Source organism: Tachypleus tridentatus, chromosome 2 (assembly GCF_004210375.1).
Source record: "Tachypleus tridentatus isolate NWPU-2018 chromosome 2, ASM421037v1, whole genome shotgun sequence".
Classification (NCBI taxonomy): domain Eukaryota; kingdom Metazoa; phylum Arthropoda; class Merostomata; order Xiphosura; family Limulidae; genus Tachypleus; species Tachypleus tridentatus.
This window is the reverse complement of record NC_134826.1, coordinates 126,528,106-126,544,843: the sequence shown is the minus strand read 5'-3', so window position 1 is coordinate 126,544,843 and position 16,738 is coordinate 126,528,106. Positions and strand designations below refer to the sequence as shown.

Sequence of the window (16,738 nt, the reverse complement as noted above, 5' to 3'; positions counted from 1 at the left end):
TAGAACACTGATCTTCTCCTCAAGAGGTGGAAGAGAGAATGTGGTAAATGTTAAGTACCTGTACACTTGACAGAAATCTACTTTATGGGTGGAATAAAAGTAAGCTTGTGATAAAACAATGCCTGCTGGTGACAAAAATGCATGCAAACAGTTTTTGAAGAAAAAGAAAATCCATTTGCATTTGTCTAATGCATCAGACAGCTGAAAGAAGTCTGAGGTTGCTGCTCGATATACCTCATGTTTGATGAATGATACAAAGTGTGCAGGTTGTTAATGTATAGATCATTTGCAACAGTCATAGGAAGCTGATGAGTGATGGCATCAATCTTAATACTGAAAAGTGTGACACTTGAGACAGCCCTGAGGGACTCCAAGTTCCTGTAGGAACAAACAAGAAAGTGTAGAACCCATATGGACCTGGAATTGCCTGTTGAGTAAAACTTTCTAATTAAAAAGGCAAAGGACCATGCAATCTGTAGGAGTGGAAGTCATGGAAAATTCTGTACCTCGTCATCATGCCTAATCAAGATTGAAGAAGATGAAAACTAGATGTTCTCTGTTGAGAAAGGCTTCCTTGATCAAATTTAAGTTAACTCAGGTGGTCCATGGTAGAGTCCCATCGTCTAAACTCACACTGGGTTGGCAAGAGGAGGTTGTTTGACTCCAAGAACTAAACAAGACAATCATTGACCATCTTCTCCAAGGTTTTACACAGACAGCTTGTCAAAGCAATAGGATGATAGTTTGTTGGAAAATCTTGGGATCTGTTCCAGTCTTAAAAAAGGGTAGTATAATAGCCTAGTACCAAGCATCATGAAAGATGTACACCTGCCAAATCTGGTTCAAAACACCTAGAAGGATAGAAAGAGAGGCAGGAGATAAATGACACAACACACCTAATGAATATTGTTAGGTTTGACTGATGTACTGCAAGACTGATTAAAATCAATCTTCAGATCCACTGTGATGAATAGACAATTGTAGTCAGAAAGACCCACCTCTCAAAAGGAAGTGGCAATCTCTCGGCCCAAGGCTGGTGAAGATGCAGAAGAGTTGGAAAGATTAAGAAAAGCTCTCCCCAAGGGTGTTAGCATTGTCGGGGATACTGTTAACTTCCAGACCATCAGAGAGCATGATAAAAAGGGTTTGGGAAGTATACAACCACTACCCTTCTGAATCTTGTCCCACACAACTTTGGATATGATGGAACTAGAGATGCTGGAGGTGAGCTTACTTAATCCAAGTTTCCCACTGGCTTTGATGCCTGACCTGCAGAGCATGGATAATGGGCCCACTGATAAACAATGAAGATAGAAAGAGAAGGATACTGCTGGAATGTCTCCAAGGCTGTTGTTTTTAGCCTTCCATGCCCCATGACAGGCAAAACTCCACCATGAATGAGGATACAATAGAAAAACATCAAGTTCACAGGAACACAACAAGCAGTTGTTAGGACTACATAGTTAAACACTTCTCCCAAGCAGTCATCAATAGATGGCAGGGTCAAGTTCAGAGAGAGTGGCAAAAGAGATCTGGTCAGCATGGTTCAACCTCCATCATAACATGCAGGCTGGGTGGTGTAGACTATAGCTAGTTTCCTGCAAGATGATGGGAAGATGATCACTGCCACATGGGTCACTCTCTACACTCCAACAAAAGTGAGAAAAGAGTGAGGGTGAGCAGAAAAATAGATCTATAGCAGTTAAGCACTGAATGGGTGTATGTAAATAAGTAAAATAACCATCACAAAGAGCTTGTGATCTGAGAGTATGCATAAGCTCCACAGAATGACCCCTTCCATCAATGTTGATACCTCTCCTATAGGTGCTATGTCATTAAGATAACCAAAGAGGACAAAGAGGAGAATAGTTTTGTTTTTATTTTGATTTTTGAATTTTATGCAAAGCTACACATGGGCTATCTGCACCAGCCATCTCTAATTTAGCAGTGTAAGACTAGAGGGAAGACAGCTAGCCATCATCACCCACCACCAACTCTTGGGGCTACTCTTTTACCAATGAATAACAGAACTGACCATCACATTATAATGTCCCCATGGCTGGAAGGGCAAGCATGTTTGGTGTGATAGGGATTCAAACATGCCACTTTTGGATTACGAGTCAAGTGCCTTAACCACCTGACCATGCTGGGCCCGAGGAGAATGGTACATGGCAACTGATCGAAAAGAACATAGAAGTTCAAGTGATTGTAAGTCTTTCTTGAAGATGAGTAAGGGGAACAAATAGTAATGGTTCCAAGAGAGATGAACTACCACAACCTCAAGTGCAGTGACTAGCAGCACAGATGTAGAGAGAATGTGCTGAGAGACTAGCAAATCCACACCACCATGGGTTTGACTATCACACAATCTGTTTTTCCTATAAAGGGAAAACTGACAAAGGGTTATGGCATCGACAGAAGGAAAGTTTCCTTTAAGGAGAGACAGGCTGAATGATACAAAGCAATCAGGCCCTTAATGGCATCCAAGTTGTAAGTAAGTCTCAACAGTTCCACTGTATCAGTGTAGCCATTGTTATTTAGCAAGGAATGGGACCAGAGAGTCCTCTTGGTTTGCATCCTTACTGTTTCTCTTTAAAGGATAGAGGTCTGTTAACTTCCATGGATTCTGTCCAAGGTCAAATGAGCAGATCTATGTCAAGAAATGGTGAGTCTAGTGACAGAGGATGTGACCACACTGCAAAAACTCCTTGGCTGGAGAAACCAGCAAGGATCTCTGATTTGGGGATGTTCTTCAAATCCTTCTGAATAACTCCTCAAGAGGAATTCAAAGTAGCATGGAAAGTAACCTCAATGGGATGTACCCATTGAAAAGAAAGAAGGAACAAGGTTCACAAAAAATAGGAGTCCTTAGATAAGAATACAAGAAGATAGGCACCCTTAAAGTAAGAGGTTTATGATAGGGTATGCAGCACTGTCCAACAAAAAACAGAAGCTGATAGTCCAATAGTAAAAATAAAGAGAGTTATAGTTTATCCCTGTGGATGAAGCCTAAGGAAGAAAAGACTGGTTCAGGAAAAGGAAAGGAGAAGTTCAGTGAAAGAGGGTGTGAACAGCATCTAGAGGAATGTTAAAGGCAGAAATAAGGTAAAGGGAACAAGTCAGGAGAAAAAGATGTTAAAAAAAGGCAGGAAGGCAATAGCCTGAATTGGGAATACATAAGACTGAGTAAAACCATAAAATGATTTCAGTTAGGCAAGAAAGAAGAACAAGGAGGACAAAGGAAAGTGGATCAGAACAAAGAACAGGATAAGAAAACATGTCTTGATGCTGGGAAGGAAGAAAAGCCATGGACCTGGCTAACCCATAGAAGATTTGGAGATGCAAAGACTACTCTACTGACAGAATAAGAGCTGGTCAAGAAAGGTAACTTGCCAACAAGAAAGAAGCTCCCAGTAAAGGATGTAAATGTGCACAGGAGTGTATCATTAACACCTCAAATTACAAAGGTCTGGAACAGGAGCAAGGACAGGCTGTGATAAAGAGCAAATGAAGTGAAACCAAGAGAACCACTAATATAAGCAGGAATGGGAACATGCCTAAGGGAAAAAAAAAAGGAGTCAAGTACGTTAATGGAGTGCAGATACTAATCCAACATACAAATGTTGGAATAGCTGCCATCACAAAAAATGTACTTAAATCCAAGAGTGAAGCATAATAGAAGGGGAAAATTAGCTTTGAGAGGTGCTAAGAGGAAGCAAAAAAGAGAACAGATATGTTCCAAGTCACCCTGACAATTCCCAGAAGAAAGGCTCACAAAAGAAAATGAAGATTCCCAAGAAAGAAAATACAGTGTCCATAAGGTCTACTGTTGAAGATATGTGATGATATGCCTCAAATGAAGAAGAGATTCTAGAGGAGCCACTCTCCAAGAGGGAAATAACTTCTTGCACAGTAATAGAATAATAATAATAAAGACCAGTGATCAGATAAGCTATACTTTGTATAGCAGAGGCAAACAAACAAACAAAAAAAGTAAGGAATAGAGAGAATCAAAAAGAAAAAATAGAACAGAGAAAACAAAGATAGGTCAGGAAATGTTTGGAAAGGTGTTTAACATATTGACCATGGCTGATTACAGACTGGGTAAGAAAGACCACAGATGAGTTCAGAGGGAAGAAAAAATAATTGGGAAGAAAGGTGAAGAGAAAATGGCTGTCAGCAGAAAAAGACTTTAACAACAGGAAGAGAAAAAGTATATGACAGACACTGGCAAGAAAAAGGGCTAAAGAGACCCCTAGTAAAAGCAAGATGAGAAAGGGAAGATGGCCCAAAATTCAAAATGGAAAGGCAAGAACAAGATTCATCTAGGCAAGAAAGGAGAACAGTGGGAATAGATTGAAGAGAGAAGTTGCATGTTACTAGACCAGGTCACCCCTGAGAAAGGAACACCAAAGAAGATGTCTGAACAAAGCAGGGGAGTCAGATGAGTAATATGTAATCAATAATAAGGAGAAATGTAACCCAACCCAACAAGTCTCAACAGCAGAGGAACAATTTATGGAAGGATACACAAGAAGAAGTGAAACAAGCCAAACAGAGAAGAGCACACACATTCACAGAAGCTATCAGATGCATGAAGTGCCAGAGATAAAAGTTGGAGGGAGGAAAGGGAATACAGGTGGATAGGAAAAGAAAAGATGAAGAAATGGAAATACAGAGAATTAGAAAAAAGATAGTAAGGGTCTAGTGACACCCTAGTGGGTGAAATATAAGCCAATGACAAGGAATTTGGAAAAGGAATGAAAGAATGTCAATACATTTTGAAAAGTTAGTGGCCACAAGCATGTGGGAATGAGGAAAGTATTATAAGTAAGTAGTTATAAAAGAAAGAAAACAGTATCAATCATAATAAGAAGCAAAAAGAAAAGATAAATTCAAGAATCATTGGTTATAAAATGATAAAAAAGAACAAAGAATACTGGCAAAAGAGAAGGAAAACAGCATAACTGAGAATGAAATCCAGTAAGAGATGGAAGAGTTAAGGTAGTATAATGAATGGCAGAGTACTACCAAACAAAATTAGGTGAAGGACATAATCTAACTGAACATTCTTGAATGAGGTGAAAGAAATCTGGTTGAAGAGATGAGAGTACGAGGCCCATGGAGAATTTAGTAATCCATAACATGCTGAGCAATGGCTGTTATGACCTTGCCAGTTAGTATGCTTCCAAAAGCCACATAAGAAATAAAGTTTTAGTGTGAACAATGTCCCACACTAAGTACAAAACACTGTCATTCTAGAAGTCAGGACAAAATATTAAAGCTTTTGAAACAAAAGGTAGAGAAGGTGTTTCATTAACAGTTTTTTTTTAAAGAAGCAAATCTCATTAAACTGAACAAAGACAAGAAATACAAACACAACTAATCAATACAGTGTTAAGGAGAAGAATGATTCACAGTGGTAAAGTGAGTGTTAAAACTTTGTAGAATGGACAGCAACTACCATCCATTCTACAAAGTTTCATCATGAATACTCTGCCTAAACACTATATCAAATTAGAGTGAGTGTGTGTTGTTGCTTTCCTATTGGTGGAAAGCTTTTGCTGCACATCATTCAGTAGCATAAATTCATGTAAAATCACATGAAATAAAGTGGGAGTTTTCAAAAGGTTAATCATAGACAAATCTCTTTAGCATAATGTGTGGAAGAGCTGAGGAAGACAGCTAAACTGCATGATGAAGAAAATATCTGTTTTGTAACAAATCTATTTATAAATTCTAGCAATACATACAAATTTAACAATGATTACCATCTGGTTGTTAGTTTTTACATAATTCAAATGCAACATTAGATAATGTCATCTATTCTTCAAGTTTTCAACTTTTTAAATTGTAACTCAGAAGTTCATTTATAGTGCAGCACCAATGAGAACAACTTGTTTCAGTTGTCCTTTAATTTAAACCATCAAATAGATATGACACACAATGAAGAAAGCTAAAACTACAAATCCAATCTCCTTACTAATAATTTTTATAGCATTTCTGTCATATAACCAGATATAAAGTGATACTTACCAAATTTAACATAAACCTACATATGAATTGGTCTCAGTTTGTGTTTCAGATATGAAATATGAACTTTATTAAAATCTTGGCTTTTGACTTAAGTCTATCAAAAGTTATTTCTTTTGTATATATAATATTCCATCACAATATTCTAATTTACTTTAAATCTTTCCAGCATAATCCTCCACCCCATAAGACTTGCACAATATACACAATTATTGTCTGAAATTATTACTGGGTAAAAATTTAAATGATGAAACTATATTCACAATACACAAACCTACAAATAGTTCTCCCTCTCCTTCAATAACATGATTATCTTCTTTGTCTTTCACAACTACTTCTGTCTCAAGCAATGGTAACCCCAAAGGCACCTCAGTGTCGTCACTAACAAGTTGGCCGTCAGAAAAAGAAAAATATGTTAGTATGTTCTATGCTTTAAAAGCAAGAGATTTATATTTGCGTAGAACATAATTCTTATTTAGTTTTGTATTCTCAAATACTACTAAACCCTTATAGTTTTCAATTAAACTATAAAATCAACTTGTCTGACAATTCTTCACATCTACATACACTGAAAAAAAATTACTTTAACTTGATCATTAGATATTTGAGTACTGTTATTAAAAATTACAATAATACTGATTTTTCTTTGCAATACTACACTGACATTGGATTATAAATTAACAATTTACAAATTTTACAGAATCAGATTATCTATTTAACACTGAAGCATATATTTTACAAAAGTATAGTTTAATGTTAAAATAACTTCTACATTTGTGTATATGTGTTGTGGCTTGTTAATAAAACAAAAATCAGACAATAAAATAAGCACATACTTCAGGTCACTTTCAGTTATCTTTTTTAATGTTGCCCAGCAAGAGACTTCAGTTATTCCATAGATGTTGTATATTTCTGTTCTATTTCCTGCACCTTTCCAAGACATAAGTGTTCTTGTTGATGGACACTTCTCTCCACCCAGAGCTAGGACACGCAAGGGAGTTTCAAAATGAAGAAGTTCTTTCTGAAGAAGTTCCTTTCCAAACTTCTGAAGCAAACTAGGTGTTGCCTTGAAATATATTAAAGAAATAATCCATACTTTGCACTGTTTATAAAGCTTCTCACACTTATAATGTACAACAAAGGTTTATAAATTTAATTGTCAAACATATTAAAAAATCCCATGACATAAAGAAGACAGTGTGTAAGGAGGGTGAGAGTTAAAATAAACTGATGAATCAAAATCATAAACAAATAATTGTATTTAAATATACAAGTCAGAAAATACTATTTCTTACCTTTAGTACTTATCACTTCTATAATACACCTATAGCATTTAGGAAATTTTAACTTGACTAAATTTTGTGCAAGTTTACTTGTATGGCTTTTATATTTTTTGCATATCCCAAAGGAAATTATCCCTTTATTTTTCCACATGTACAAGAACAATGTTTTACTTGAGAAGTATTTTAAGAATATCTAGACTGTATCAAAGTTGAAAATTTTAAAGACTGCATCTGCTTGGAATGGATTAATTTTTTTCTGGAGACTTCATATTGTCCTGATAAAACCCTTGGTACAAAAACTGATATGTTATCCATTCTTGCACATTAAGTAGATACATTATATAGAAACTTTAAATCCAAGTATATAGTTTGATGAAATTCTGATAACATGAAGATGTTTAATAGAGAAAATAAACTATTAAGTAACATTAACTGAGTGAACACTGAAGGATATTAGTCTTCTAACATTACTTCATGCGATTTTCACTAAACCTTTGGTTAATATATCTTGCACAGGCTGAATTTTGTCTTACACATTTCACACCTACACCACCTGATTGAAAAACAACAAAGCATGTTTTTTTTTCATTTACTTGATATACTTTACATGTTAAACAAAAAAAAGTGCTCAGTACTTTCTGTTAAACTGAATACACTGTTTTTACTGTTGAGAGTACATCTAGTTAATTTAAGAATGCATATTCCAAATTCATATAATAAATTTATTAGACAAATTTATTTTCCAATTATTAGATTCATCTAAAGTCAAATAAAATATGAAGGTAAAATAATACCTAAAAATGATATAAAGCAGAGAATAGAACATTAATATATTTCACTAATTTCTTAAGTCACAAGTAACTTAAAAAGAAACTTTGTTCTGTATATTTATTCTGGTCTTTTATAAATATGAACTAAATACACAGTTACTTATTGATTAAAATATAAATTACAAGAATACTGGGTAAAATGTTTCACAAACAGTTATGGTTTAATTAGATATTTGTAACAAACAATAGGCATGCCAGGCTACTTTAAATACAAGCATATAAAATAATGGCATATCAAATGAGAAGCTTTTAAATAATTAATTGATCAAAACTAGTGTTTCAGATTATTGTTTTCAATTATTTCAACTATCCAGTTATGTTGACTTATTGACATTATGATTTTTCATTAAAATTGAGTAATTCAAGTTTGTTTAGTTCACAAATATAATCAATAGGTCAAAATTAGTTTCTAATTAATCTATCTACCCATGTAATCTAAAAGTGTCCATTATATTTGTTTATTGGTAAGCACAAAATTATATAACAGGTCCTCTATGCTTTGTGCAAGTTTATTTTACTTTGGCTTCTATGACATAATTAATTAATTAATTCATAACTGATTGATGAGCCCATTGATTAATCAAATAATAAATTCTATGAATTGCTCAGTTATAGTAGTTTAACAAATCATCCTTTGTAAGATTTAAAGAATATACTGACAGTATGTCACACGGAAAATACTAGCAATCGTCTTACCTGTAACACTGATACTTTTTGTTCTTGGACAATCCTTGCTACCTTGGCAGGCATAGTTTTAATAAAATCAGGTACAATTAGCAAAGATGCCCCAGATGATAATGATATAAAGACTTCTACCATGCTTGGGTCAAAAGTGAAGGGTGAGATAAGAAGAACAATATCCTTTTCATCAATAGAAAACAGTGACCTGATAAATGAAGTAGAGTTCACAAGCAGATATGATTCATGCAAATGCACAAATTTAAAAATAATAAGTTTTTCAAAAAACTATTTTCTAATATATTACACTTTGAAATTATTTAACAGCTTAATGGAATCTCATACACTAACATGAATTACATCCTTCAAATTATGCTGAATAATTACAGAATGTTGGTTCTAGCTGAACTCAGTTTTTAATAAATAAAATAGTTAATGTTACCTGAATGAGAGTTTGAGAAATATAAACCAACATCATTATATCATCATTTTATTGGTCTTCTTAAGGTTCAAGTGTAAAACAAGACAAATATTTTCAGTGATTCTGCACACTTATCACTATAAACGTTTTGGAACCCAGCATATGTATATACACTACAAACATTAAGTGGATTATAGCAAGTTAAGTTTACTCTGTGTAAATAGTAACTCTAATAAAGTAGCCTAACATCACTGTATATGCATAGAGTACAAATCTTAAGTTGAATACAGTAGCTTAGTTTTACTCTGTATAAATATTAACTTTAATAAAGCAGTTTAAGATCAATGTGTGTGTGTGTGTGTGTATACTGTGCAAACATTAAACAGAATACAGTAGCCTAGTTTACTCTATGTAAACATTAATAGAGTTTAAGTCAGACCTCAACAAATCTGACACCAGATCTCCATTATAACTAAAAATTTCTTTGTGGCATTTGTATGTGTGAGTGTTCTTATAGCAAAGCCACATCTGGCTATCTGCCAAGTCCAACGAGGGGAATCAAACCCCTGATTTTAGTGTTGTAAATCCATTGACATACTGTTGTACCAGTGGGGGACATCTTTCTGGTACAAAGTATTTTCTTCCATTTTGTTCATGTGTGAGGTTGAGCTAAACAGAACTCAAATCTAGGAAATTTCTGAACTCTTGGAAGTCCAAAACTATTTTCACATTCTTCTAGAATTTCAATAGCAGATCCAGCACTTCATGTTTTTTTTCAGAAAGTAAGCTCTGTGGTTGCACATGTTACTAATTTTGTGCCATTTTGTTTTTCTTCTTTCAATCTAATCAATCAGCATGTGTGTTTATACTCAGCCAGGACCAAAGGCAGTCAATTCAGGCAATACTACCAAGTGGTAGTTTTATCATGTAACAGCATACACTCTTTGCTATGAAAGTAAACAACAATACACTGATACCTCAATTAACTATGCAAGTTTAGAGAAAACAAAAAATCACAGATAACAGAAACAGGATAATTGAGGCACTAGTATATCTCGCTAGTTAGACCATTGTTTAATCTAAATCAAATTTTTCAATATATTTAAGTTTTTTGCTTCATTAAATTATAATATTTTTGTTGCCATTTAGTCACATTATCATGACATAAAAGTTATCAAAGTGATCATAATCATAAAAGCCAACTGTAAGCTAATCAGTATAAATTCCTCTGAATTTTGAAAGTTGCAAAGTTTGATTCCATTCTCTAGGGTATATAAACAAAAACAGAAGCAACTGTTCATGATAATAAAACAATATGTAAGATCAAAAGGGTTAAATAATAATAAAATAATAAATTAAACACTATTACTTTCAACAAGTGGAAGTGTCAAAAGTGCTATGGTTTTAACCAAAGTAAAATATCCACTGATTAGTATGCACAAGAACTAAGCAGAATAAATTACTGTAGATGTATTATGTATGAATATTAACTTGAAAACAGTAATATTGTTTCACTGTATAACAACATTTATTGTTTCACTGTATGTATTGTAACTGTACTAAATCACTTTAGTACCACTCTGTACAAATATCAACTAGAATTTATAAGCACACACTGACTATACTATATTAGTTATTAACACTGATTACCTTAGATGAAGTATATTTGGAATGATACATGAATGTGGAACCTTCACAACTTTTGGTATTCCTGTTGTTCCAGAGGTTTGTATGAGATAGGCTAACTGGAGTTTTGAAGTCAAATGATCATTTTGACAATCATTATTTGAAGACATAGACAACTCAACTGGTCCAGAAATTTCCTTGTTGTTAAACAGATTTCTGACTCTAAGAAACATGAGCTCTCCAACTGGTGTCTGTAGAGTTTTGAGTACCATCCATTTGAGGTTGCATTTTTCTTGTAAATCCTAATGAAAAAACTAAGTTAACAAGCATGCATAACACTGTCTTTCCTTTCATATATCTTTCACTATTCTTCTGTCTGTCTGCAGTAATAATTCTAATTATTATTACAACAGATCTATTAAACATTTAACATTATTTCAGACATACCTCCTAAGTTGTGACACCTCTAATTAGTTGCTTCAAAAACGATCACGATTTTAACCTAGCCATACTTGACAATTTTAAATAAAAGTATTTCTTTAATGCAAATGTATCAATAATGAAGTAAGAAATGCATTTAAAGTTCTCAAAATTAGCATTTTATTATTAAATCTGAATTCAATAACTATATTCTTCCTTCCTTAATGGATTAAATAACTGTAAAATAAGCATGTCTGACTGAATTTAAAGTAAAACCTGATAATTTCTTGCTTTGTTTATTTCATAGTGAATAAATGAAATTATACTTTAGATCTTAGATATAAGTATTAACTAGTATAATGATATTCTACACGTGTAAGTGCTAGCCAATTAGCTTTTAACTGTTAGTTTTAAACTTAAAATCATGGGAATATATTTACATGGTAAAGATACTTATGATAAACAACTTTTGTTTCATATCCTAAATTTAATACAACAGATCATAACACTGACTGTGCTGGGGAAGGATTCTGATAGAGGATAGAAGAGCATGGTAGTAACATTTAAAACAAAAGATAAAATATGTTGTAAAGATGAATCTGTTATATGACAATTAGCCACTGATACTAAATAAATGACACTATTTTCTATCATGTATCTGTGACCAGGTACAAATCAGAATTGCTGGAGAGACAGATGAGGTGAAAGAAAGTAGATAGTAACTACGAGAAGTTGGTTCAAGCTTTCATTGGTTTTATAAAAGCCATCCACAACAAGCCAAGAAATACCAAAACTAAACCTAATTTTATTGTTTTTAATAAATCATTTCACCTTGAACAAGAAGAGAACTAATGAAGATAAGAAGGGACTGCCATATAAGCTTTCCAAGGGAAATATAATCCTTCTGTTTACTGAGAAGACAGAAGATTGTTATGGGAAATCAAGCTAATAAAAGTAAACCAAGAGCTTTACTGGTAATAATTTAAAAATTCTAAATGAGTATAGAAAAAAATACAAAACTAGGCTACTATGGGTAAGAGTGCAAAAAAATGACCATGTTATTTTAATGTTTTTGGAGAAATGGATGTTAAGACTGGGCGAGATTCAAAAAATGACACTGCTAAGCAGGTATAGGCTTTGGCCATCTAACTACAGCACCTAAAATACTAAATTCAGGTTTTCACTTCACTGGACTCCTCTTTCTGGAACCTTGATGTCACTGATGTTCCTTCACTTACTTCATTCTTGCAATGAAAACACTTAACCAAATTGCATAAAACTTACTATAAAATTACTGAACAGTATCTAGTTTTGGCTTGAAAATATTTACATAATTTAAAGTCAAGGCACAAGGTTTGTGGGTTGTCCATCATTCCCCACCTTCCTTATGGATGCCCATTGTAAGACAAACATTTTATACTTTGATTTATTAGGTTTTCCTATAAATAACAAATATTCAGATGACATACAAAAATATAACTAATAGTTTTATTGTTTGTTCTTAAGTTCAAATCTACATAATGGAATATCTGTGCTGTGCTCACAACAGATACTGAAACCTGATTTTAGCATTACAAGTCCCTAGACTTACTGTTTAGCCACAAGGGGGCATAAATGCTGGTAAATAAAGTATCTAATAATATAACCATCTCACTTTGGTTAAATTCAGACACCAGCTATAATGAAATTTAGTGTATTGGTGTAATAAACCATGATAAATAAAAATTATGTTATATATAGTTGTACCATCTTTAAAAGCTGTCACTTGATAGTTTTATTTCTTGTACTGGTAACACTGTTAAGCAAGTCAATCTTTAGGCTAGTTATTACATGTTACTCAGCAAAATTAATTAAAATAGGTAGTTTTATATCTGGTTAAACATTTAAGTGTTTTATTAATTGGTAGTTGTAATATAAAATTATTAAAACTAAAAACAGAGTTTTAAAAGTTTTAAAATGCAGTTCTGCCAAAGCTTACATTAAGCAAGATTAATTTAAAACTAATTACCCACCTAAAGTAAATATCAGTAATTTCCTTTAAGCTCACTTATTTTGGTTCACTTAAAACATGCAATGGGTCGTGAACCTGCTACAGCATTTTTTTTGTTAAAGTGGAAGAAAGTTCAAAATAATTAAGTAATTAGATTTTTTCTTTCTACTAAAGTAAATTTACATGTATAACAAGACAACCAGCATCACAAGTAAAATAAGTCAAAAATATTTCACATCATTAATATTAATTTCAATGACCAGTTAGCATCACAGTATTTCCTGCAAATGTAATTCTAATTCCTCTGCTACTATTCTTGGAATAGACTTTGAAATGCATTATATTCCAACTGTATGTGTGTGAAGCAAAATGTTGTATTAACCTAAAATGGTTAATAGATGATGAGAGTAAATTTTGATTATGTTTCTAACTTTTGCATGCTGTTTAAAAGAAAATTTTTCAAGGTAACTGGCCCCAAAAAAAATAAAAATAAAGTTTTCATAATTATTATCCATTTCAACACCTGAATGTCTTAACAACATTTTGATTTTATTGTATAACTGTAAGAAAAAATCTCAGTTATTATTACTAACTATTGATCCACAATTGGGTATTAATTTGTTTTTTTTTCCCTAAAGGAAAGTGTTGATCAATGTGACCATTATTGCTTTGCCAAAAGATGAGTCTGTAAGTTTGATATTTGTCTTGAGTAATTCATACATAAAGGTATACAGGTTCCTAAATTATATCTACATAAATTACTTCCATAAACTTACCAAAAACAGGTTCTTTTCTGCAATAACAAGATCAAGCTGCACTACATTCAATAAATTACTTAAGAAAGTGAGAGGTGATCGAAGGTCTAGAAAGGTGAAGTAAAACGATGATTTTAAGACACTGCAAAGAAAAAGAAAAAGTATCTCAAAAGATTTATCAGTGAGATATATTTTAAATTATTTGATTATGAGCACTGAAACACTAGAAAATTGTATTTATTGTTATTTTGAGGCAGACACAAAGATACAGTTTTGTTGTTAAGAAAATTTTATAATTTCCAACACAAATCATAATTCACTTACCCTTTGAAATAATTTCAAATAATGATTTCGGTGTAAAATATATCCACATACATCTGCTTGATATCTTGGTAACAAAAGGGTTAATGAGCAATGGGAAAAAGATATACCCACGAGTATTCTAAATGGCATTTTGGATAAATTCTGTAGTAAAATTTGATAGAATGCTGAATATGAGCTAGCTACAATTTAATTGTGATATTTTGTAGCACAGTGAAGCTTCCAACTCACAAACATACAGGTTAAAAAATTCAGTTCCACACTAAAAAATATATCATGATACTTTAAAAGTAAATCTTCTAAAATTTCCCAGTTATATATTTTGAAAGTCTTGTAAAACGATATTATGGTGATTGTATAAAAAAAAGTAGTACATCATATCTCCCTGAATTATATAAACTCAAAAGATTCTTTCACCTCATGATGACAAGAAACCCACTTGATGTAAAAACTTATCTCAGAACGGCTGGTATTGATATTAACACTTTTACTAGTAAATGAGAGAACGTTCCAACCTTCTTAAGTCAAAACATTGTTCTTTGCTTTATTAATAAAAATGTTAATACCCATACCAGCCATCCTAAGATGAATTCTTTCACCTGTAAATAACACCTGATTAAAATTTGAAGCATCAAATACATATACTTCATTCTGCTAACCAGAAGTTTCTAGAGAGAGATACATGTCTTGTACTAAACAATGTGGAATTTTTTACAATATTTGATTTGCATGCACTGTACATATTTCATGGTTTGCTGTATACTTATAGTATCAACAAAATAAAAACCTCCACAGTCATACTAATAAGCTAATATAGAAATAAATGACTAATAAATAACAAAAACTATTGTCTGAACATAAATCTACAATCTTGTATTCTTTGTCGTTCCTTTGTATGTTGGAAATTATTTTATATGTCCAAATGGAGCTTATGAATTTGACTAATCACTTTAGTTTAAGTTTTAGTTTTCATATGAAGTTAAAAAAAACATTAAATGTTAAAATGCTACTTATAACAGTTGTGGTCAATTTTTATTTTTTTAGTATATAATTCTTCTAGACATTCTTATTTGTACAAAGTTAAGAGTACTTCATTCTTAAAAGACTGTGTTTGCTTGCAGTATATTTTAGAAATTATGTTTTATTTTCTATACCTTATACTATTCATTTCTAGAACCTAGTTACAAGTGTTATCTGTCCATGAAAATGAGTTACAAAACTTTTTTTAAAAGTTACAAAATTAGTAAGCTTAATTAAGGTAAAGATCTTGATTGTACTGTATTTTGTGTATTTCTTTGTAATTAATGGAACTCAAAAGATGTTTCATCGTATCATTTTTCACTTTTGTATCTAGCACCTAAAAGTCATCCCACAGAAGCATGTGTTAAGAAAAGGCACATTTTAAACTGTAAAATTCAACTGAATAAGAAGCTGGTCCTTTGAACTTGGATAGGATAATGCTGATCCCCACTGCTAAAAAGATTTGGAACTGAAGATCTAAGATGTCATTGAAAGAAGAATTAACATTTCACTCATGAATTAAAATGTGAAGATGATATACTATATGTGAAAAATCTTAGTTGCAAATAGATAACCATACAAACTTACCTCTAGAGGGTACCCAGTATTAAAATTAGTATTGGAATATCTTTATGTCCTGGAGAGTAACAAATGGAAAAAAAATAGAGCCCTTTTATTATACTTGTACAATAAAACCAGAAGGTATCAAAATTTAATTTTTTTTCATTTACTGTTTATTAACTATAGTAACAGCTGAATATTTTCTATGCTGAATTGGTTTATCCATAATGTTTTTCTTGCTTTTCTCAGACAAGTGACAATGCATCAAAGACACACTATCACATGAATTCTTCTTAGAACAGGGCCAAACATATCCACCCACAACACCATAAGAAAACAGTATAGATGTTCTAGTATTAAAATGAAGACAAGAGATCTTAAATTTACTGAAAAAACATGAAGGTAGTGGTAGTTTGAATCCCTGGAATGCATTATAAAGCAATTTTCTCAATTCCACTCCCAGATGTTGAAATTTCTGTATTTACATATAAAAAGTAGGATTGATTGATTGATTTAGTGTTTTATGGCACAAAGCAGCAAGGCTATCTGCGCCAGACATTCAGTAAAAATGTAAAAAAAAAATAAAAATAAATAAATGTAGTAATAGACATAAATGGAAATGAAGGTAAAACAAAAAAGTATAAAACCAATGTTGACACCTAGTCTACAATGTTAAGATAGAGGGCAGAGTATAAGAAGTTGTAAGGTATTTACTCTAGCAAAAAGGTAATGATCATAACCCGCCAGGAAGACTAACAGGTAAGTTCAAGAACCACCGTCAGTCACCTGAAGTTGGTCTA

General features: G+C 32.5%; 1 protein-coding gene across 1 annotated transcript in view; it reads right to left on the bottom strand.

The window, feature by feature from the left end:
- The window catches only part of Aasdh (Aminoadipate-semialdehyde dehydrogenase), a 42,701-nt gene that overhangs the window by 14,870 nt on the left and 11,093 nt on the right, over positions 1 to 16,738 (bottom strand). The window contains 5 exon segments of the mRNA XM_076490840.1: positions 6,308 to 6,414; positions 6,870 to 7,099; positions 8,843 to 9,032; positions 10,896 to 11,173; positions 14,058 to 14,178. Of these exon segments, the coding sequence (XP_076346955.1) occupies positions 6,308 to 6,414; positions 6,870 to 7,099; positions 8,843 to 9,032; positions 10,896 to 11,173; positions 14,058 to 14,178 (926 nt within the window).